General features: G+C 31.0%; 2 protein-coding genes across 3 annotated transcripts; both read right to left on the bottom strand.

Annotated features, from left to right (window-relative positions):
* Positions 1-7,958: 7,958 nt before the first annotated feature.
* On the bottom strand, positions 7,959-14,609 carry LOC100816915 (nuclear poly(A) polymerase 1). 2 transcript variants are annotated; one of them, XM_003534105.5, is made up of 13 exons: positions 14,470-14,609; positions 13,704-14,325; positions 13,533-13,610; positions 13,261-13,368; positions 12,869-12,931; positions 12,617-12,778; positions 11,557-11,670; positions 11,400-11,462; positions 10,961-11,290; positions 10,182-10,346; positions 9,067-10,020; positions 8,302-8,372; positions 7,959-8,171 (listed from the first exon to the last, which is right to left on the bottom strand). In XM_003534105.5, the coding sequence occupies exons 2-13, from the start codon at positions 13,821-13,823 to the stop codon at positions 8,126-8,128; spliced, it is 2,274 nt and encodes a 757-aa protein (XP_003534153.1). In that variant the 5' UTR covers positions 13,824-14,325; positions 14,470-14,609; the 3' UTR covers positions 7,959-8,125. The 2 variants fall into 2 exon arrangements, with proteins under 2 accessions (XP_003534153.1, XP_006587485.1); XM_006587422.4 differs by having other exon boundaries at positions 13,704-14,367; positions 14,470-14,574.
* Positions 14,610-19,776: 5,167 nt separating this feature from the next.
* Positions 19,777-22,157, bottom strand: LOC100817451 (uncharacterized). Its single transcript, XM_006587421.4, has 3 exons — positions 21,410-22,157; positions 20,593-20,778; positions 19,777-20,476 (listed from the first exon to the last, which is right to left on the bottom strand). Exons 1-3 carry the CDS (start codon positions 21,830-21,832, stop codon positions 20,192-20,194), a joined length of 894 nt encoding a protein of 297 aa, XP_006587484.1. The 5' UTR covers positions 21,833-22,157; the 3' UTR covers positions 19,777-20,191.
* Positions 22,158-24,752: the final 2,595 nt, after the last annotated feature.

The raw sequence follows: 24,752 nt of genomic DNA, 5'->3' as shown, positions 1-24,752 counted from the left end.
GTATCTCTTGTGCCCATATTCAAAAGGATTGTGATGTGTCATGTGTGTAACCCAAAAAAGGGGGGAAGAGGTGTTAGAGTGTGTTCCGCAATATTTTAATCTCTAAATATTCAATTCAACAAATAAGGTGCTATTTAAAATTTTCAAAGGAATGAAAGCTTAATGAGAATTTGACTTTTCTTATTATATATACTATAGCCTTAAAATGGAAAAGCAATGTTTATGACCTACACTTTCGGGATTGATGACAATATATAACTTGACTCAATTTATCTGGTATAGACGGTTGTGGTATTGATGCATTGACAACAATATATATATATAATGATAGTAACATTTTGTTTGATATGATAATTTCAAGGTAACTAAAGATAAAAATATACATATTCAAACTTTTATGTACATTTTATAATTTTTTTTGTTGAAAATTACCCTAAGGACATGATGATATAATCAAATGGCGCAGGGCAAATTATTATCATTACTTGTTTTTCTTATTTTTGGGATATGCCAATAAAATATTATTACCTGAAATACGAGGGTTAGTTCTAGTAATAATGTTACTGTTGGGTAGTTCTCATCCTATCACTATCAACTAGCAAGAGAAGAGTGGAGAAGGTCAATTATTACTCTAGGTTCATGTATCTAGGATGCGTAAAATGAGACTTGTAAACATATATTAATTTTTTAAAATTTAACTAAATTAATTCAGTGGTTATATATAACATGAAAAATCAATTCAAAATAACATTCACATTGTCGATATATAACACGAAAAAAAATGCAAAAGTAATTAAACAATTCATCTCGGCATCAGCCCCCATGATTTTCAAGTTTTTACAGCTTTATGTTTTCCATTTAGGATTAAAAATAATAAAAATGATTGCGACACGTTCTCTTTTTTAATTTCACTTGCTTTCACGGTTGACCTTGTTGAGGTATGTATGACTAAGCATATTAGCCAAATTAGCCAATACAGAGTTTTCATGTGCTTGGCTATTTGAGCCTATTCTCATGCAGTTTAGCTCGATCCAATAAGAAGAAATAATATTAGCTTTTAGCTTTCGATGCTTATAATGCATATTTCTTTGGAAATGAAATAACAAATTAAGTGGAAGGAAGATTGCTTTTTAATTTCAAAGCTAATTATACCATTCTTTACCAAAGTAGAAAGAAAGTATACATCACAGGAGGAGATGAAAAATGTAACATAAAAAGTAAATATAACTTTGGACGTGGAAGCATCTTGTTGGATGAACTCAACAAATATTTCCCAGAAATTAATGTTAGTGGGATCCATGTTTCTAGCCAGCAAAACGAACATCTTGATAAAGATCGAATCTCTGTCTAATCAGTGGTGACTATACGAAATATTAGGAGAGATCTTTTTCATATTAAATGTGGCCGGCTAATCAACAGTGAGGAATGAAATACGTACATTAAACACTACAATATCATCATTGTTTTCATATTAGTTGGTGCATGTTAATTCAATCAAATGGTTGAAGCAAATGAAGTCACTGGGGTGAACCTAATGGTGGAGATTGGGGTAGTTTGTACAAAGTTATAGGTTTAAATCTTGCTGTCATCATTGTAAGAAAAAAAAATTGAAACAAAAGTCAAACAAGTTTGTCTAAGGAGTATAAGGATATTTCAAAACTTATATACTAATAGAAATCTTTCAAAGAAATAAAAATAAAATGTGTTAAAATAATAACAGTTAGTATTAAGGAAAAAAGTTATAAACATATTAATGCATAAATACTAAATGATTACTTTAATTTAATTAAGAATTATCCCCTTTTTTTAATTTTGCAAATGAATTAACAAGTGAATCAACTTTTACTTCAGAGTAAAATTTAGAGAAGATGTAGGCTTAGTCTAAGATAAGAAAAGTCTTGAAACTCAAAAAATACTTATAAATTATTTATTTTTACCTCATTTCATGAAAAGGAATAGGACTGGGAGTTTGAATCTTGGGATTACAAGCTAATTTTTATTATTTTCTTTGTCTTTAATTATAACATATTTTTAATTAATTTACGTTTCTTGAGAAAAATAATTATAAATATTTACAAAGGTATTTATTTTTACCTCATTTCACCAAAAAAGAATAGGACGGGGAGTTTTGGGGTTACAAGTCAATTTTTATTACTCATTCCGTTCCTAATTTTAAAATCGTTTTAATTAATTCATATTTCTTAAGAAAAGTAATTATAATATTAAATTTATAAATTATTTATACTATAATTTTAAAATTATTCATTTTTAAATTTTTCTCCATATCTACTTACTTGTTTCTCATTAATATTTAGAGAAAAAATAATTAAATAAAAATGTATAAAAAAATAATTAATTCATCTAAAAATTATAAAAAAATCTTATAAAAATAAACAAATAAATTTTTAAAAATAATCTTATAATTAAAGACGAAATAAGTATATAAGATGTTTCCCCCGCTATTTTCTTTCTATCATCACATATTATATATATATATATATATCTTAGCTTCTATCCTTTATTTCATTTTTTCATCTTTCTTCATGTGCCGATGAATATTACATGGGTGTCTGTCTACCAATTATGGGTGTCTGTCTACCAATTATAAGCTCATTTCTTTATTATGTGGCAATATATGAGTTGATAGTTTATATGACCATACATTTGAAAGAATTTGTACCTTTCTTCGGCTGCGAATTGAAGTGGCTGGGTGGCTAGCATGGTAAGTGGCCCATTATCATGTGCAGGTGTCTTTGAGTTGAATAAAGTACACGCGCGGTTCAAAACTCGTTATCATTTCTGTCATCATGTTTTCTCAGAGCAGAAACATGTACCAGTAATGCTTCTTCATCCTCATCAACGACTTCAATATTTTTTTATTTATTTTGAAGAATATTTCATATTTTCTCCGATATTCTTCTATCTAGTTATAAGATAATCCCCTAATATCTGGTTTATAAATGATCTTGTTTTAGGGTTGGTTCAATATATTTTTACATATATTATCAAAAAAGCATAATTTTATATTTATAAGACGAACTTAATTTGAAAAGAAGCCTTTTTTAAACTAAGAAAAGTAATTAATAGAAAAGCTGGGCCTTCTTAAAACAAAACTTTCCTTCACCAAGATTTGAATATTCCAATTGTTAAGGAAAAAAATATACTTTAGTTGTCAGTACACTAAATTAGTAACTAATAATAAAAGTCATATAACTATTAATACTAAAAAACTTGTTATTAGGATTAGGAGGTCTAAAGCCAAATTTTGGAGTTTCATATACACGTACACTTCAAACATTACCCATATGTATATTATTTAAATTCCTAACCACTAGGTCAATCCTAACAAGTCGGGGTGGGAATAGGCTAGGCCGGCCTACAAGGACCTATGACCTGGCCTGGCCTATTTAATTAAAAGGTTAGGCTCAGACTTTTTTAAAAGCCTATTAAATTAAATAGGTCAGGCTTAGACTTATTAAAAAGCTTTATAAGCCTGATAGGTCGGCCTATATATATATTATTTTTTGGGTACAATTAATATTATTTTTTAAAAAAACTAGCAGATTTCATTCTTATAATTAAGTAAAATTTTAATTACAAGGTGTGAGTTTCTTTATATTTCTCATTATTTTTATTAGTTTTCTTATTTCTGTTAATAATTCCTTTTTCTATTCCTATTAGGTTTCCTTTTTCTTTTATTACGTTACTATATTCTAGAGCAAATAAAAATCATATCCTATCATATGCACCGGTTCTGTTCAAATAGAATGGAGATGTAGGCTTTATTTTTTTGTTGTAATAATTAATATGTTGGTTTGATAGACTTGGATGATACTACCTCAAGTATGAGGTTTTCTTTTGTTTTAGATTATTTTATATCATTTGGTGATTTTTGTTTATATTATTAATATATTTTTAGGACTATCAACTAAATTAACGTTAGATTAAAAATTAAGGCAAATTATATATTAAGGCCTTGTTTAGCCTATTATAGAAGGTGTGTTATGTTTTTTTTGGGTAAAAATAACCAGGAATATTACAGATTTAATGTGAAAAAGATTTTTAAATAGGCTTTTAAATAGACTACCAGGTCAGGCTAGACTTTTAAAAAGGTCAGGCCGAGTCAAAATAAAAGTCTTTGATAGGCTATAGGCCAGGCACAGGCCTCAAAAATTAATCGTAGGCTAGGCTCAGGCCTTTTAAAACCTAGTTTGGTCTGGCCTATTCTCACCCCTACTAACAAGTTAAAATATACAAGTTCCATCCTTCGGAATTATTACTTTAGACTGAAGCTTATCGTTTCTCCTAAATTATAGGGTTATTTCTAATTTTGAGTCTAATTTTTTTTATTTGGAAAAGCGAGTCTAAATTTATTTAGCATGACTCATCAGTTTTTTATGCAACTATATTATTCGCATGCATCAACTATGAAAAGATTTCCAAAATAATGGTCAGTATAGGAGAATTCTTGCATTGCTCAGAATTATTGGCCAAGCTTAATTTATATGTAAAAAGTCTCATCATTATGAGAAATTATTAAGTAGTTTTAGCTAATAAAATATTTTTGCGCAATTCCAGAAAGGGTCTTGCTAAATCATATTTAAGATATTATTTAAGAAACTAAAAGAAAAAAGTATTTTTTATAAAAATAATAGAAAAACATAAAAAAATTATAAGTACGATAATTTTATGTATCCCAATAAAAAAAAATCATTTTCATTCTTTAATCAATATTGTAAAAACACTGGTTATCGTTTGCCCTTCGAAAAAATAAGCTTCGAAGAATTGGTGCAATTTTCTGGTTCCCCACATTTTAGTCATCTGTGTCAACTTAATTGATAGGCCATTATGAATGCGACCATATTCTAGGGCAAATAAATTAAAGACTTGGACAGAAAAATTCACTTTGGATCAAGTTTCAAAACAAGGACACGGAAGTCACTGTGTGTGTATATGGCGAACTATAATGATCATAAGGGTATCTAATTATTTGGAATATACAATTGGCATATATAGACTTTATTTTCACTAACAGCCATGGAAATTGCCAATGGTACAGGATTCTACTGGTTTAACATCGCTTGGCCCCATTACAGTACTGACATGGTGATTAACATTGAAGCCAATCAAACAAAAGTAAAAAAGTGTTTTGGCCATTCTCCAATCAAATTATTACCTCCCTCAATCATTGACCCTCATATATATTATTCTTTATATCTTCCAGAGAGCGAAAGAAAATGTTCTGAAATCTGAAATGAATATCTGCTTTTAATATATGGGCGCTGGGTGGGGGTGGTAAAAGAAAATATAAAATCCCAAGTTGAGGTACCTAATAGATTTTAGATTTTATAGCAATTGAAAAAACTAAATTGAAAGAGATTATAATCGTATTAATTCTCCAATAAATCTTTCTACTATCTTATAGAAAATATAAAATAAAAAAAGTAAAACATTTAATATCTTTAAAATTTAGAATCTATTTGATATTTACCATATAACTAATATAGAAAGATTAGTAAGAGGAGGATTAATTTATGCTTTGTTTGACAGGAGTTAAGTAACGTAGAAATTAGAAGAAAAGAAATGAGAGGAACAATACAAAGTTCCATTGTTTGTTACAAATGCAGAAAGTGGCGAGTAAATTTCCAAAAAATGTGTGGAACCCACATCATCACCCACACTTGAATGCAAGGAAATATGTGTATGAAAGTATTTTTTTTTTCATTTTATGTGACTATCCTTTTTTTTTCTTGTTCATTTCAAGTGTGAAGATTTCACATTAATTTATTTTTTTGTCCTAGTTCTTTTAAGTCCCCACTTTAAAATAAAGGCATATTATATTAATAAAATTTATCGAAGAGTTAGAATTTCACCGGCCTGATAGTAATGTCACGAGAAAAACTCCATTCCCATTTGATGATATGGATAAAAAAAAAAAAATAGTTACCAACTGAGAAAATGATCATATTTGAACAACGAAAAAGAAGGTCTTTCAACTGAGAAAGTTGAACTAAAGAAGTATAAATTCTCCTACTTCAAAAAAATAAGAAAAGACAGGTGGCTAAAAGGAGATGATAATACAAAGTTCTTCCATGCATGTATCAAATCGAAGAAAAAGACAAATCAAATTTCAACCTTGCTAGTTGATGAAAATGGGTGAAAGGTGTGTTGAGTATCAAGAGTGAAGACTTACTTTTTAGCCCTCTATTTGGGTTCTTTTTTGGCTTGGCCTCAACTACAAGGTATTCATTTTCATACCCTTTCCAAGTAGCAACTTGAGAAGCATATGTTGGATTGTTGCAAAAGTTATAGCATCTGGGCTAAGATTGATAATGTACTCTATTACTTCTAGGAAGTAGTCTACACATCTTAATTTGTCTCAAAGAGGCATATTGTAAACATGCAATGGCGATTAATAAGGTGATCGATCTAGTAAAGAAATTATCTAATTAAAAAGTGTTTAATTGAAGACTTATGACTCAATAAATTGAAGTTTCTCCTAAGTTATATTTTGGGGCAATTTAGGTAAAATGACAAAAGAAGGGTTTGGATTCAAGCCTGTGTGTTCTTTGGATACTTATTAATGGTTGTCCCGCATAAACATCAATAATCAGAAAGGTCTGAAGGAAGGAAACCTTCTTAGTCCTTTGCTATTCTTATTAGTGGTAGAAGGATTGAGTGATCTACTTAGTTATGCGGTTAATCTTGAAAAATTCATGTTCGTAGGGAGAGCCTGTATGGTTGTGTGGAAAACTTCTGGATGATGAAGTTTGTCTTACGTTGCATTAGATCCTCTTTAATTTCTAATTTCACATCCTATAAAATCTTCAAATTTTCACTAAATTATTAATTTTAAATTTTTAAAGCTATTTCATATATGAAATCCACGATAAATTCTTAATATTAAGATGATGATAATAATAATTTGAGAATTTTATATAAACAAAATATACAATAAGACTAAATTTCTATAATTTTAAAAATGCTTAATTAAAATATAAAAGATTAAAAAAATCATATAGTCTAAATTATATTAATAAACATATAATTAAATAATGACTTAAATAACATTTTAGGCCATATAAAATAGGGGCTCTTTGATTTTAATCATTTATGTTTTTGTTTTTATTTTTTTCCCTGTAAAAAAATTGTTTGATTTTGGTCCCTGCGGTTAAATTTGCCTATCAAGTCTAACGAAAAAAATTACAAGGACCAAAACAGATCAAAATTAAAAATTATAAGAACCAAAAATTAAGAGGATAAACAAAACACTTATATTATTAACCTATTTAAATCAAATTTATAAAATTTAAGCATTCAAAAACACTTCAAATACACTAATGGGGAGTAAAAAAAATTAAACAAGTAATGAAATACTCTAGTAACCAACAAAAAAATTATCAAAACAAAAGTAAATAGAAGTAAACGTTTTATAAAGTCATCTTAAATAGTTATTTAGTGCCTATAATATATCAAGTTATTTTCATTTAGATCTCTGAATTTTGACTTTTTTTATTTTGGTCCTCTTAATTTTTGGTCCCTATAATTTTTTACTTTTTGTTAAGAGGACTAAAGTGCTTAACTACTAATAATCAACCACTTGCAGAGATAGTAAGAAACAGATTTAATAGACATTCTTTCTTAGAACATACTTCAATTAATATTTGGTATATTTTAAAGAGTGAAACTTTGAATAAAATAAAGTTATAAAAGCCAAAAATAAAACAAAAATATAAAGACCAAAACCTAAACTTGTAAAATACAAGAACCAAAATCCACACTTTTTAAAAAGTATAAGAACCAAAACCGAGACTAAGATAGACTAGATAGACCAAAAATGTATTTAAACATAAGAAATAACCAATCAATCATAAAATCTGTCAAATTTTAATGATTCAGTTGTTAATGTGAAAGAAAAGAAACATTTCCCAGAACTTTATGCTAATATAGACCCCACATAACTCATCAAAATCTGTTTTATTTTGCCGGTGCAACATATTCTCATGTACATATCAATGAAAATTGATGGCTTTTCTAGCTCAGGTTTATTTACTGCATCATAATTATTACATAAATAAACAAGGAACTAGAAATGTCAATTTTACATAAATCAGCTAGTTGCAGCTTAAGCACTTTTGTCAGCAGCTTTGCCTAAGGAGGTGAAGTTCAACCTGCAAATAATGAGTCAACAAGAACAAACCAAATTAAACACGTTAACCAAAACACCAAAACAAGTCTCAGGCAAAATTAGGAATATGAAAACCATGACAAGTACAATATTAATCCTTGATATTGTCTTACCTGATAAGCGGCTTCTTCATTGGTAAAGGTGCAGGAGGCCCACTTAACAATGGTGCTGATAGCTCAGCAGGCTTTTGTCAAAAGGAAGAGAACAAGAATAGTCAGAACCACATCAATTTCTTAATACTAGTGTATGGTAAAAATAACTTTGAAATATTGATAAACATGCTACTGTAATGTATAGGATTGATCCAGAAAAAATCTAAGTAATAACAAATGCATATTCGGGATGAGAGGGAGCAAGAAAACAGAAGCCGAGAAATATAATCCAGCTTATTATGTTATAGCTTGGATAAAGTAACAGGAACATATGCCAATTTAGCACCGTCGTCTAAAAATTCATAAAGGAACCTGTCAGATTTATGTGATAGGTCATATGATCTATATGAAGTCCAGATAACCTCAACATATATTTGTGTATTAACATATTGCTGCTTTCTTACCATACTTGTACTGCACACCATTGAAGAAAATTTCAACCAAATTCCCTCTAAAATATAGTAATAAAAACGAAAAAACAGCCAACAGAGACAACCAGACATTGTGCATGAACATGTACTACAGGGGGCGGAGACTGAAAACAAGTCCAAGAAATTGCAGCTCCTATGTAGATTGGACCGAGTTTTGAGCAACATTAGCACAGCACAGATAATAACAAGCAATTTAGGGAAGTCTGATATCTACAATATACAATGGCTGCATAACATTTTATTGAAGAATCTGCAAGGATATTTTTTCCGAATTTAAGGATAAAAAGAGGCTAACCTCAAGCTCCTCCAAGATCTCATTGGAGAATAAATGAGTTGAACAAGTAATTTCCTTAGAAATAACTGGCTCTTCTGCCACTGCAGGCTTTGAGAGTAAAGATTCCATGTTGTTTTTCATGTTCCCACCAGAATCTTTGTCTTGATTTTTATACTGAGTATCGTCTTCAAGCTCTTCAGGTTCTTCTGGAAAGGCTTGATGTGCATCATACGGACCGGACATAATCTTTTCAATGGCTAGCTTTTCTTCTTCTTTAGAATTAGATGTATCAGCAGCTGCAAGTACGGGGTTCACTTGTTGGTTGTTTGTCACTGATCCATTGGTCCCACTATCCCCAGAAGGAATCTCCCCTGGAGAATTCAGACAAGGTTTCTCGCTCTTTTGTCCACCAATACTATTGACTTCTGATTCATCAAATTTCATAGAACAAGAACTTGAAGCACTAATAGGAGATATATCCTCATTAACTTCCCTGCTGGGGGGAGCTAAAGATACAGGGGACTTGGAATTCCTTGGGTTATTATCCATTATGTCCTCTGATCTCTTTCTCTTCCTTACATCATCTGCTCCAACTACAACTGTTTTACCTCCTTGAGGCTTTTCAGCTTGACCATGGCCAGGAACCCTTGATTTGGAACTTTGTTTATTCTCGGCAGTTACTTTTGATGGGAAGGTAGGTCGGACACCACCAGGAAATATGTAGTTAGGAATGTTACGGCGTTTCACATGGGACACATGGATATTCATTCCAGGTTTCCATAGAGTGTAAGCATTGACAGAATGTTTAAATTCTTCAACAGTTAGCCTTATATCAAACTGTTCACCTTCATTCACTGGAACTCCTTGCTTACGCTGCAGACCCATAAAGTAACAGTGGTGAAAGGGTCTAGAATTGTCTGAGAATTCACCAGGATGTGGATGACATTGAAGCATACCATAAGTGTGCCTCTCAATCTAGAAGTTTAAAGGACAACCAAATTAGTTATATACGAATTAGAAACAGAAAGTCAGAAAATACAAAAAGGTCGCATGCAACCTCCTAAATTCAAAAAGGTGGGGGGGAAGAGAAAATGTGACATAACAAACAATAAAATATAAATTATACAGTGCTATACCTTCAATGTCAACTGGCGGAGACGAGACTCAACCCAACCTTTCCATTGTCTAAGGTCATCTGCATTCTCTGCTGTTATATCTATCTGTAGATAATTCTTGTATGATTCAAAAAAGGGATAAGGCTCAAAAAGAGTATCCCAATCAGCCTTGCTAGCCTCCATAGCCTACAAATACCAGAAACATAAAATTGAAGCGAACCAAATATCAAAGTAAGAAATACAAAATACAACAAAAAAAATTATCATTAACAAGAATCAAAGCCAGAAACATATCAAAATTCCTATAGGAAATAGTTGCTTCCCCCATAATGTCATGCAATCCATTTATGAAAACTTTAACCAACCAACATCCAAGCCTTATTTCATCTAACAATCACTCGTTTAATAAAAACTTCAATACTCGTAAAAGTATTTCATTTTGGTAGAAATGTAAACCCATCTATTTACCTATAAGAACCAAAATTTTCTGTCATGGAACACAAAAAAACAGAGGAAGAACACAAGTGCATTATGACAGAAGTTACAACTAGGAAATTATCATTTTGTCAAAAGACGAGGCAAACCTACTAAACAAGTAAAATTAACCTAAGATATCTAGCATAACTTCAATATACGGCCCCACTGCCAAATCATCTGATCATGGGATAAAACAAGAAAAGGACAACCTTTAACCAAAAATATTTCAATTTTCAAACTTCATATACACCAAACTAGACAACTTGATAGAGATTTTCCAGAATTTTCCAAAATGAAAACATTTTTAAATCATCAAATCATACCTCACATATTTCACTTCCCCTTCGAAACTCATCTGACATAACACGCAATGTACTTGATGTCACATTGTAAGTGGAGTTCATACAAGGATAAGCAGGAGTAATTATAGGCATTAGATGATATCTATCCTTAGGATTTCTTCTTGGATCCCAAACTGATAGTCCAAGAGATCCTTCTTCAATAGCACAAAGCATGACTGGATTTGGCCATCGCCATTGAGTATATACCCTAAAGAATCGAGATACTAACATATTAGGAAGTGCATTAGGATATAACTGGCATATTCGAGCAACAAGCAATGCCAGGTTTATACCACCAAGAAAACCTGCAACCTGCCCAAGTAATAGCAATAGATGAATTAGGAAAATCAGCAGAACATATCAAGTAATAGAGAACAAATTTAGAACAGCGAATAAGCCATCCCATGCAGATATGTCATACATTGGAATATACACCACGACGCTTGGCCCAAAACCTCATGCATCTCAATGTCGTGCGAAAGGTCTGCACTTCAGAAAAAGAATGCAATCAATGATAAGAATGTCATAGAAAATCTGAACACAACAATCTATGGAAGCATAAACTTTATATCCATCACCTGAATATTTGGAACCAATCGCAGGACCTGATCAGTTACTCTACAACCATTTAGACTAAGAACAGTTTGTTCGTCAACATTTTGTAATATTGATTCCTGTGATATATCTAAATCCTGCACAAAAAATCCAGCATTACTAAATGGTAAACAAAAGGTAAGAAACAATTTACACTTTAGATTCATAAAGCCTGAACAAAACAAATGGGGCAAAGGAGATGAATACAAAACTGTAGAAGTTTAATATGCAAAGGAAACTAAGGGGCTGTTTGGTTTCAGAAAATGTTTTCAGTTTCCAGTTTTTAAAAGTTTGCATATGACTTAGCGAAAACAATAAAAAAAAATTGGTTTCACTGTTTCCTGTAAAAACTTTTAAGAACAGGGAACAAAGTGAAACAAGGAGACTTTTTTTTAATTAAAGTGAAAACAAATTTTTTTCTCAAAGTAAATAGACCCTAAGGATCTATTTGTTTCCTGTTTATGAAAACTATTTTCTCTTTTTGAAAACAAAAGCGAACAAAAAAAAATGATAAGAGTAGTTTTTGAAAATTGTTATCAAAACTCTCAGTTTTTAAGATAAAAAACCATAATATCTCTAAGTTGTTTTGGTTTTTTACTCAAGTTTTCTATGACTCAAGTTGCTCCTTGCACCCTCAAATCTACTTCCCCTACTTCTACTTTCTAAAAGTTAGATTTCAAAAATTGTTTTATAAAATAGTTTTTACAAACTAGAAAACATAAACACAATCAGACACACCCTAAATGTTCTACAATTGAGTCAAAAACTGTTTCTATAATACCTCACTGATGAAGAACCTACTAATCTTTAATCCAGTAACAGTTCAGGGAGCAAAATAGGATGGCTATCAAAATGACATTTAAAACTCCAAGCATCTCTCATATAATATCTTTAAATTAGAATGCTGTCAAATTGTCTAAAAAACCACATATCCCCAACACCAGGAAAGGAGATATGGAGAGAGGACATAAACAGGAACAAAAGGAACAAGAATTGTATCTAAAACAAAGTTGTTTGTTTCTGCTTAAAATATAAATCGCTTACATCAGGAATAACCCACAACGCTAATCTTGCATACAGGAGATCAACAGAAACTCCATTAAACTTGAATTTCATCACAGGCACATGAGCATCAGGCACAGGGTGCAATTCTGTTACTTCTTGCATCTCAGATAGCATCTTCTGTAGCTCACCAAAGAAATCTTCCTGAGGCACATTTAATAACAACTTTAGCTGATAGGAGATATGACCAGAAAAACCTATATTTAAAAAATAAAATGGCAAGAATTATCATACATCTCTGGATGCATGTCTAGGTCCCACACAAAGGGTATCTATATCAGCTCCAGGACCATGCACCTACAAGATTTGGAGTGAAAAGTTCAGTAAAATAATAAACACAAAGGAAAAGTTCATATAGCATGATTTGATTACATTACACAACAGCATATGTTTGAAAAAATCTACTATTTTGAACTTTACGAGGTTTTATCAGATGTAAACAAAGAAAAGAAGATATCATCTAAAGAAAAAACATGCCATCTGAAGACAATGCTATCCTAACTCTCCGAGATACATGCTTTCTCCAATAGGCACTATATGCTAGGATACAATAAAAATGCAAGGAAAACTTAAAGTGTGTATATGCACAAAATGAGAAAGATTGGAAGATAAGAACAGATCCATACCCCTAACCGATAAGAGCCGAAGGTAAAAATCTTGGCGTTTGCTTCATGCACTAGTTGTTCATTGAACCCCTTTGCCCGGCTGATGTTCTTAACCCAAATCTTCACAATCTAATTCATATCACAACAGTACAATCAAAACAAAAATATTCATAAGGATGTATACTACAATTCCAAGTACTTTTTTTTGTTATGATGAAGGGAGGCTCTCCCAGTCCTAGGACTACATTTCCAAGTCGTTATTTGAAATTGCATTAAACACAAACAAATTCAACCTGGTCCAGCCTGCCAAGCACTTCCTCCCTTCCCACAGCCTCCTCCTGACTCTCGTACAATCCAACACCTTGCAAGTACTGAACACCCAGATTCCAGAATCAGCATAATGTAACACTTAGAAAAACTCCAAAATATACATATATGAATTCACAATTAAGTACAAACAGAACCTTCTCAAGTTCACGCGTCTTGATCACATCATCCTCAGTTGGTCCAGCCAATGAAATGGGCTCAGTTATGCCTAATCTTTGCTGCCCATTATTCTGATTGCTCAATCCAGGGATCCCCATGAACAAACAATTGACAAAGTTTTTTTTTCCTTTTTTTATAGTATAATATCTTCTTTTTTTTTCAACGATAGGGAGCAGCTGTGAGAGTTATCAGTTATTGATCATATTTTTCATTTTTTTTCCCAACAAAATCAAATAAAAACAAGATGATAGTACAAGAAGAGGAAAAAATTAAAAGGAAAAAAAAAAAAAAAGAACACTATAGCAACGCCATGATAATTGTCGATTGTACACTATTTGGGGGAAACGTTCAAAGCAGTGAACTTAGACCACAAAAACACGAAACAAGAAATTACAAGGCCACCCAGAAGCATTTCATTGCAAAAGAGAACATAGACAGAGTACAAAGCTTCTATGGGGCTTCTCTAAATTTGAAACCCTAAAATACTAAATCAGCACCGAGCAATCGCGAGACCCAGATGAATCAGAACTGAAAAAGCTTCAACTTGATGAATTGTTGAGGGTGCACCACTCCCACCATAGTCTAATTGAACCTCAAAAGCTTCAATTGCAGAATATATATATTCAATTATTATTCATAAACCTATAGAGTTAATTAAATAAATGAATAAACATTTCAGAAAGATAGATAGAGATAAAGATTAGAGAGAGAGAGAGAGAGAGAGAGAGAGAGGAGAAGACTTACGGAGAGAAAGAGAAAGCGTGGATGTGGTTTCGGTAACAGCTTGGTGTTGGTGAAACGCTTTGGACAATGATGAAGATACAGAGATTTTTCTGTTGCATGCATTGGTTACATATTCTTTTTTAAATATAATTTATGAAGATAAAAAGAATAATATAATAAATATTTTTTTTCTATTACTTTGTGTAAGAATTTTTTTTTCTTTTTTTTAATAAGATAGAAAAAATGGAAAATAAAATAATTGAAAATATCAGTTGAATTTTCAAAAAAAAAAAATATTTGATTTTTATTTATTTATATTTAATGAAATTAATACAAATAGAAATAGAATTTAGAATTCATAGAGAATTTAAAATATAATGACTATAATGATAAAAAAAAAAGGAGTAAATTTAATAAATCTTGATATTTGGCCTTTTTTTAGTTTTCTTAATAATTAAGTTTGATATTTTAGATTGATGTTTGTTGACAGTCGAACATGTGATCATATTAAGATTGTTTTAGATTACATATTAAATATATTATTTTCTTTTTCTAAGTTTTTTTTTCTTTTTTATTGATAAATATTAATAATTAATTTGTTAATTTTATTAATGAGAGATTTCAACCATTTAACACCATTTAGATTACCTATCCTTTCATCTCTACACCATTTAACACCAAATTAACCTCATCTCTCGTTTTTTTTTTTTTTCTTCTTAAATCTCAAACCAACTCAATTTGGGGTGCACGTTTATCGGTCCTCTTCTTTTTATGTTTGATACTTCAAGATGCAACTCGATCATCTACTGAAGATTTCATCTTCATCCTTTTTCCAGTAAGAATATGAATTGTTGGATGAATCAAAAGGATGAAATTAAAAATTGAAACAGTATAAATGCATGTCAATCTCAGTTCTCTTTCAACAAGCATAAACAAAAATCACTTGCTAAACTCGACTACCGCCACCACTGACCTAAGTTTATTCCTTTATGACTCCCCTAATGCCAGTGTAACATAATGGCATCTCCACTAATGTCATTGCCATATGGAGATGGCATTAGGAAGCTTCACAATTATAAATGTATTATTAATCAATAATTTTTGTAACCTGATTGATCAATCAATCTTGATTCTTGAGAAAATAATACGTCCATGAAAGTAAATTTTGGGTTTAGGATAAAGTGTAAAATCATGAAACACAATTAAACTATAAATTTTTCAGTTAGGTACGCAAGGACATATATATATATATATATATATATATATATATATATATATATATATATATATATATATATATATATATATATATATATATATATATATATATATATATATATATATAATACAATTCTTTATTTATTTTTTCTCTAATGGTGTTGGGGCAATCAACATTTAATAAATTCAGATCATTGGCATGGCACGTTTTATTAGTATGGTAATTATTTATTATCAAATTATAAATTTTTGTTCCTTTAGTTTGAAAATAGCATTATCACAAGTAAAAACATAAGTCATAATCTTATCCAGACGTGTACATTTGTATGTACAAAAATGTTAGAGATTATATTATTTTTTTTTAAGTTCTTATTCAATTATTTAGATATTGAACATTAAAGTAGATCAATTGATTACTAAAAGAAGATTGAATAGATATTCGAATTTATTATATTTTTTTCTACACACAAACACTTGCTTTTGATTTTTCATTCTCAAGCTTCTTGTTTGAAAATATGAAGTTTTTTTTAGAGCAAGAATTTTTTTTCTTGAACTCTTGGATAAAATGATAATCTAATGTTTGAACTCCAAGTTAAAACTTTAAGATATTGCTTCAAAAGTTACCTTTAAGATCACAGATTTTGCTTTCTAACACATTCTAGTTTTCACTTTTCTCATACAAGATAGATGTTGCTTCTAAGCTTTAAAATTGTTTTGTAAAAACCTTTGGATATATAAAACATCAAAATTAAGCTTTTGTAAAACAAGGTTTTTCAAAACTAAAGACAAGTATAAAATGGTTAAAAATAAATAAGAAGTAGTAAAGAAGGATACAACACACGGTGAAATTATACCCATTTATCCCAACTTGTGTTATGTTCAATACCTGCACCTATAAATTTTTTCCACTAAGACTAAGCACGCAACTATGGTATTCTTTCTTTTGAAGCCTTCGGAGACTCCTGCACCTAGTATTCTAAACCTTTGCAAGTTTCACTCAATATTCTTTGTTTGCCTCAACATGCAACACCACAGTAAGTATTCTAAACCTCTGCAGGTTTCACTCAATATTCTTTAAGCTTCTACATGTTCTTCCAAGTACTCTTTCAAAAAGCATCTCTAAGCTTTACCCAAGTATTCTTTCAAAAAGTCTTTTTAGGCTTCACACCATCAGTAGCAATTGCTACTAGACTCACAACACTTGTGTTCACTTAAAAATTCAAAAGCAGTAATCCCTTGATTAATCTTCTAAGTTCTTCCCTTTATCCTAAATGAATCGACACTACATCTTTTGGGATATCTTCTATTAAGGCTCCTTATATAAAGGTGTTTACAAACACTCTTTTGGATTTGGCTCTAACCTATAGTGTTTTGGCTAAAGATGATTCTTTTGATTGAGGTATTCTAGATTCACTCTTTATAGCCTTACCCTCCCAATTTGGAACTGCAAACTTGCAAGTTGCTCATTCGAATTTGCATCTAAATATGTGCTAATTTTTATCCATCTTGAGGGTGGGGGAGACCACATGATACCTTTATTGAATGACTCAACAAATGTTTTCAACAAGGACACCAATACTATATTTACCAGGGATAATGAAAGGATAGTTATTAGCAAAAATTGTTTCATTTCTTTCTCCACATATGTTGTTAGGTATTAAGTCTAAGCTCTAAGGGCACAAGATTGACCCAACAATTGTATTTGTTTATGTTTCTTTTCATTATTGAAGCAACAATTGACATGGTCCTTGAATAACGCACAAAGTAGGTTCCTTGCACCTTTACAGCTTTGACAATATATTGGGTCAAGCAAGGCAACAAGTTCGATGTCTTGGACAACACACAATAAACACAAATATCACGTAAACTGGGATGAGTCACAAAATTGACGAGTTAACTGGAAAATCATTCAATTCATATCGATCACATGGGTTAATATATAACATACTCTATCTAACATAAGGCTTGAACTAGCCAAACTACTGATTCTCATTAGAGACAATTTTTATAACTAGGTTAAATGTAATATTCTAGACTTGTCAGCTTTAGAGTGTGTTTGATAAAGCGTTCAAAAATTTAAAAAAAAATTGTTATTTTGAGGAATAAAAGTTAGAGGTAACCATAATCAAAGAAAAGTGGTTGTGCTGAAAAGAGTAGCAAAACAATAAGGTTGGTGTAGTGAAAAAAAAATTGAGTTATGGTTTGTCAAGAATTGGGGAAGCGAATACTTTCCTAGATCCTAAACTTTGAATCCAAGAAAAATCATGATTTATTTGTTAGCCCAACCACATTACAAACCTGATAAAGTCCTTAGTGATCCACATTGTGTGTGTATGATTGCATTGACTGAGATGATGTGCAAAGTTGGGTATTTTACTATTTAGTTGTTGTAATTGAAACACTCATATCCAAAATACTTGTGATATTGAGAGAAATACTAGCCTTGTGAGGAATGAAATTTGGTGAATCCTCTGTGTGATTTGTCATACTTGCTAACTGATTCATCTCGAAGTGCATCCTTTTCGTGCTCCTTTCATGAACTTATGACAATTGTGAACTTAAGAATTGACCAATGAAGCTTTTTGGAATGTTATACAGTTATCTCATGAAATGTGATTGGTAAACTTTGAACTTATTCTTAGTGTAATTAGTTTACTTTTGCTTAAGGACAAATAAAACTTTAAATTTGGGGGAGTTTGATAACTATTGTACATAGGTATATTTAATGATTAAATCATACAAAAATTGTTAGATTTCCTCTCTTTTATTGCTTATTTTTTGTGTGAATAATGAAAATTTTTAACATCATTCAAATTCTTGACTAGCAAGTGTTTAAATTGGGAAATTTATAGTGTTTTGGTGTTATATTTGCTAAGGAATAAAGCTTGGAAGAAAAGTTAAAGATCTGAAAAGTTTTGCTAAGCGCACAGCACTTTCCTGGCGCACAGAAGTCACATGGAAAAACCAAATATCGCATGAAGGTGCGCATAGCGTGAGTAGTGTGCTATGCGCGTGACCACTAACTCACCCGCTAAGCACGGCAATCGCGCTTTGCGCGAGGTTGCGTATATTTTAAGTGACTTCACCTATAAAAAGAAGAAGAGGCAAAGGAAAAAGACACACTGAGACATAAAGCTTCACATTGAATAACCACGAAATTAGAGTTTCCCAAATAGGGAAAACCAACCTTTAGGAGCCATTTATACCCTTCATCTCCATCCCTCTCTATCTTCTTCCATCCCCATCAATCTCTCGCAAGTGTAAAGTCTCTCATTATAATGAGAAGCTAAACCCCCTATTGTTGGGAGCCTAGCAACCAAACGCTCATGATGTAATTTCTTTTCTATTATCTATTTAATGTAATTTTAATTTTTATTGCCTTTTTTGTGCTTAATATTATTGATTGTGGTCTAATCACTCATATTTGTGTATCTGTTTTAGGATTTAGACATTGAGAAATGTTTATCTTCTAAGAATTGAGAAAGAACATTTAAATGATTCATATATAAGGATAGAATGATATTGTTTAACCTATTTTATGCATCTCTAATTCTAACGCAATTAACTTAATTTATTCTCTTAATGAATTAGGAGAAAGATTAGATAAATTAGGCTCTTTCACTTGAGGGATCATGGCTAGAGTATGTGAATAGGTGTATTAAAAAATTGAAATAATATTAAATAGATAAATTAGGAGAGTAGTTTTGGTAAGCTAGACTCCAACATATTTGCACAATAAATCAACCTTTACATCACAACCCTCAAAGTGTTTGTTTTTCTTTAGAAAATTAGTTTAATTTTATATCATTTTATTTTTAATTTTTCATCTCTTTAAATCAATTCATTAAAGACTTGAAATTTGAATATACATCAATCTAAGTACAAATAAAGTGTCAACACTTATTTCCATTTTACTTTACTACTTTGAACAATTTGATACACATACCGATCTATCCAACCATCACTTGTGTTTAATATTTTTGTTTTCAATTTTTTTCTACAAATTAACGTAAGAATAATGTTAATTTTGAAAAGCATAGTGAAAGAAATCAATTCCTGACCCGACCCGTTGACTTGATCCTGAACATGCACCCTCACCATGGAACTAAATTACAAAATGCGAAATTTATATGGCTATAATTACACCATAATTACATGGAGAAAGATGCAATTACAACTTTGAAACTGAATGAATTCAAATTACCTGTCACTTTTACAATTAATAAATTAAAATCGCACAAATAATTAAATCAACACAAAAAAAGTCTTCATGAAATGATCAATCAGAAGATTACATTTCTCTACCGAACCCAACATGCATGTCTTTGTCTTTCCGCAATTTGAGGCAACTTGGGCAGCAAAACATTTCCAAAAACGCGTCCTTGTCACACTTCCCTCTGAGCTGTACCATTTCTTTCCTCACATCAAAAGAACACATTAATCATAAAATAATATTTTTATTAATTTTTTTTCTTCAAATAATTCTTTTACATGTGCATTCCACTTGTTCTCCATCATATGCATATTAATCATATGTGCAAGATTTCTTGAGGGAAATAGCAGCATTGAGCTTTTTGGGATCCAATGTGATGGAACATTTAATGGTTTTGTAGTACTTAGGCTTCACCAATTTCCCAAGCACATAAGCCCTAGATCGTAGCACAAAGCTGAGGTTCAATGGCACAGGCAGTGTTGGCACACCCGTTGTGCTACTTAGGCTAGCACCACTTCCATATAGAGGGATCTTGTTACCCATCACTGATACACTCAGCAATCTTTGGCTCCTCCTAGATTGATAAAACTTCTTCAACTGCAACAACCAATTCCAATGTTAGAAAAAAAGTGAAACATCTAACATGTTTGTATTGTACTATACTACTTACTACACTAGGATGTGTAGTGTGTGTTGTTGTTCATGGATCTTACATTTCCCGCAGCAATTACAATGTCTGAATAAGAAAGTTCCACGGGTGTGGATGTGACATGGACCCCAAAAAATGTGCCTGTGTTGCGGTATGTGAATTTCAAAGTGGAATTCAATGTGATCATATCGGTGGCTACCCCTGTTGCATCCGAACCAGCTTGGACCCTTACATGATCAAACGTTATGCTCTGCAAAATGCCCAAAAAATCAAATAAATCATCGTGTAGACCCACTTAAAATTTCATCCTGAAAACATGAGATTAATCAAGAACTAGTTCATATTTCCTTCCAAAAATGACAAATCGAACTAGGTCCACTTTGGATTTCATTTCAAAAACACGAAATTGATCTAAAGACCCAGTTCATATTTTAATCTGAAATTAATTAAGAACTATTAAAACTCAGCTCATATCTTTTCATTGTAAAAATGAAAAGATAAATCAAAACCCAGTTTAGATTTCATCCTAAAAATTCAAAATTGATCAAGACTCGGTTCATATCTCATTCTAAAAACGAAAAATCGATCAAGACCCAGTTCAGATTTCATCCTAAAAACGAAAAAACGATCAAGAGCCAATTCAGATTTCATCCTAAAAACGCCAAATTGATCAGGACCTACTTCATAATTCATCCCAAAATCGAAAAACCAATCAAGCCCCGGTTCATATTTCACCCGAAAAACGAAAACTCAAACACGACCCATCTTAGATTCCATCCTAAAAACTCAAACTTGATCAACACCCACCTCACTTCCCATCCTGAAAAACTCAAACCAAGGATCATGAAGCTAAGAAAAAAGAAAGAAAGAAAAACACGTACCCTGATGGTGATCTTGGGCTTCATGGGTCTACTAGCCCCCCAAAGGATAAGCGAGAAGAACGAGAAGAGAACCAAAAACCCAACAACGAAAGCAAGAAAGTAGCACCGACGTGGAAGCCCGTTGCGGCGATCATCCCCTTGAAGAAGCCCTTCTTCTTCAATAACATCGATTTGCTTCCACGGCTTAAGACTATGGCTATGGTCCTTCTTCGAGAAGCGCGTGGAAGAGGAGTGGCGCGAGTGAGGAGGGGAAGCAGAGGGGCTGAGAACGGGCGTGGAGTGAAACGACGTCGTTGCGGTTTTCTCGCCGTCGTGAGAATCTCGCGAGGGAGACTGAACGTAGTAAAGAGGACGGCGTGGAGGGGAGCGCGTGGGGGAAGACGCGGCGAGGCTTGTTACCTCTGAGTCTGTCTTTGCGTGCATTTTTGTTTCTCTGTGTTTGTGTTGTGTTGTTAGGATCTGTTTAGGGAAACGAGAAACTTGAACTGTGTTGTGCTGTGTGTTCTGATATGTGTGTTGGGGGGTTTGGTTATTGGCTAATGGTTGCACATGCGTGTCTGAATGAACTAATGAAGTGAGACTATTAATGATGATTTATGCACTGGAAGGGAGAATCTGGACAACTGGAGATTTGAGGTTGAATGTGACACATGTTGTATTTTTTAGTAAAGTACAGCGGCATGGAACCAACGACTCTGTGTTATGTCATCAGCAAGTTTTTGATTGCATTACAATTTACAACTGTATTGTTTTTTTCTTCTTGCTGCTAATCACTTCCATTCGTGGATTGTCAGGGAATTAAAAAATAAAAATATTTATTATTATTTTTTTGCAGATGAAAAATATTTACTATCAAAATTATAGGAGAATGTAGAAAAAGTTATAATTAATTTAATTTTGTGTATTCTAATAAAAAAATAATTCTTTATAGTTTCTTAATTTATGTTTCAAAAAATTCTTTTTTTTAGGAAAAAAAAATGTTTTTACTCCATATACTTTAGGTCAAACGAAACAAAGGTTTTATAAATTTAAGTGTAATTGGGAGGCACAACCACATGAAGGTGAAACTATAGCTTTGTTGTGGCTAAAGGATTTGGACGTTGATGAATTAATAATAGAAACAGATTGTGAGCTTGTGATTAACGGTGTTAGTACAAGTGCAAGGGATCATGTAATCATTAGTCAATGTCGCTAATTTCTTCAGGATTTATCAAACTTTAAAGTTTGTCATGTAAGGAGACAAGCAAAACTCTATTGCTCATAATCTAGTTAGAGCAACAGAGGATCAACTAACCACTTTTATTATGGTGTTCCTCATTGTATTGTTGATCGCATTTCTTATGAAATAATACAAGTATGTTCACTTAAAAAAATGTGTAATTAAAAGGATAAACTTCATTAAAGAAGCCAATTGAAATTTTTGAAAAAATCAACAAATATTTCATATATTATGAAAAAACTAATTATTGTAAAAGAAGATTTATCATTCCCGATTCACAAATTGTGTGATTAGATAATAATGTAAAAAATATTTTACATTATTTATTCTATTTTTATTATAATTGAACACAAAATGTTGAAAATATAATTCTTTATATGTAAAGTTTGAATAGTGCTAAAAATTAAATCAAGATAAAAGAAAATATTTTCAAAAAATTAACTTATTTTTAAGCAATGAAAAAATTAAAAAAGGTATGGGGGAGGGATGTTGTACGCAGCCTTACCCTTGCATATGCAAAGAGGCTGTTTCCGGATTTGAACCCATGACCAACAAGTCACCAAGGCACAACTTTACCGCTGCACGAGGGCTCATCCTCTAAACAATAAAAAAATTAAATAAGGAAAAAAAAAGGAAGAAATAAAAAGTCATCCTAATGAACAATAACCAAACAATGAGGTATTCAACATCCATCCATGAAATTTCTCTCTTGTAAAGTTTATAGAAAACATATTTTCTAATATAAATTTTTAATATAATTTTAATGTATTATGACAAAAAAAAAAATTATCTTGAAAGATTGATAATTAAAGTCAACCAAATTTGCAACTCATCATTAGTTTTCGGTTCTAAAGATTAAAGAACAATGATGGTTCATAAATTTGTTCTTTTTTCTTTACAAAGTCATGTATCCTAGTCCTTCTCTAAAAAAAATGTATTTAGTCCTACATTCCTACCTTATATCCACGTGTTAGTACTTTATAACCGACTCCAGTGGCTATATAAAAGGCAGTAGTAATAAATAAATGTGCGAGAATTATTGTTATTGTATTATTAAAAGAATGCATTAGTGGTTAGTAACCGTTTGTCTCGTGGAGTTGAATGTTGGTGTTAAAGAACATTTATGCTTTACTAAAAGAGAAAAAAAAATACAGTAGTTTTTATCAATTAAATAAATAGAGTAGTTTAAAAGATAGTAATAATACATTTTAAAAAAAGGGACAGAGCTAGCACATGGGAAGAATAAAGAAATGGAAATGGTTGAGAAGTGAAGACTGAAGAGGAACAAGTTAGGAAGCAGTGAACCGACGACAGCCACATCAACATTACAGATATCAATAAAAGCGGGTATATAAATTAATAATTCTAATTAAAATCTATTATTATAATTAAATATTACTGTATATTATACATAAAAAATTAATTTTTTTATTTTATTATTTAATATTTTCTAAATGGTAATATTAAACAAATAACAAATAATAAATAAATTTTTATTTACTCTCTTAATTTTAAATAAATAAAAATTGTAAATGTTAAAAATATAAAACTTGAACCCAGATTAAGGAACTAAAAGAATAAAATTTTTACAGGAAATAATGTTATTCAGCTAAAAGAATAAAATTTTTACAGAAAATAATATTATTCAGTTTTTTAATATACTCTCACTGTCATTTTTAATAAATAAAAAATAACTTTATATATTGATTTAGGACTCTCGTTAATAGGACTAAAATACTTAATTCTTTATTTTCTTAATAAATGATTGCTAATATATTAAAATTGTAAAAGATATAGAATTACATTGAATAAACATGCAACCGACAAAGCCTACACACGTGACTGATAATTTGTGCGTGTTTGATTGCACTTTTGACTTTTAGTTTTTAAAAATTAATTTTTACACAATAGATAGTAAAAGTGGCGGAAGAAAATAAGATAGTATAAAAAAAGAATATAAATAACAAAAAATAAAAACTAAAAAAACCTTAAATATGTCGTGTTGTTTTATTTAAAAAACTGAAAACGATAGATTATTATTCTTATTCAACAAATTTTTGTTTTCTTATTTAAAACCAAAAACAAATAGCAAAAAACAAAATGGTTTTCAAGAATAATAAATAA

This window comes from Glycine max, chromosome 9 (genome assembly GCF_000004515.6).
Source record: "Glycine max cultivar Williams 82 chromosome 9, Glycine_max_v4.0, whole genome shotgun sequence".
Lineage (NCBI taxonomy): Eukaryota > Viridiplantae > Streptophyta > Magnoliopsida > Fabales > Fabaceae > Glycine > Glycine max.
Note: the sequence above shows the minus strand (reverse complement) of the source record. Positions and strands in the feature narration are given on the sequence as shown.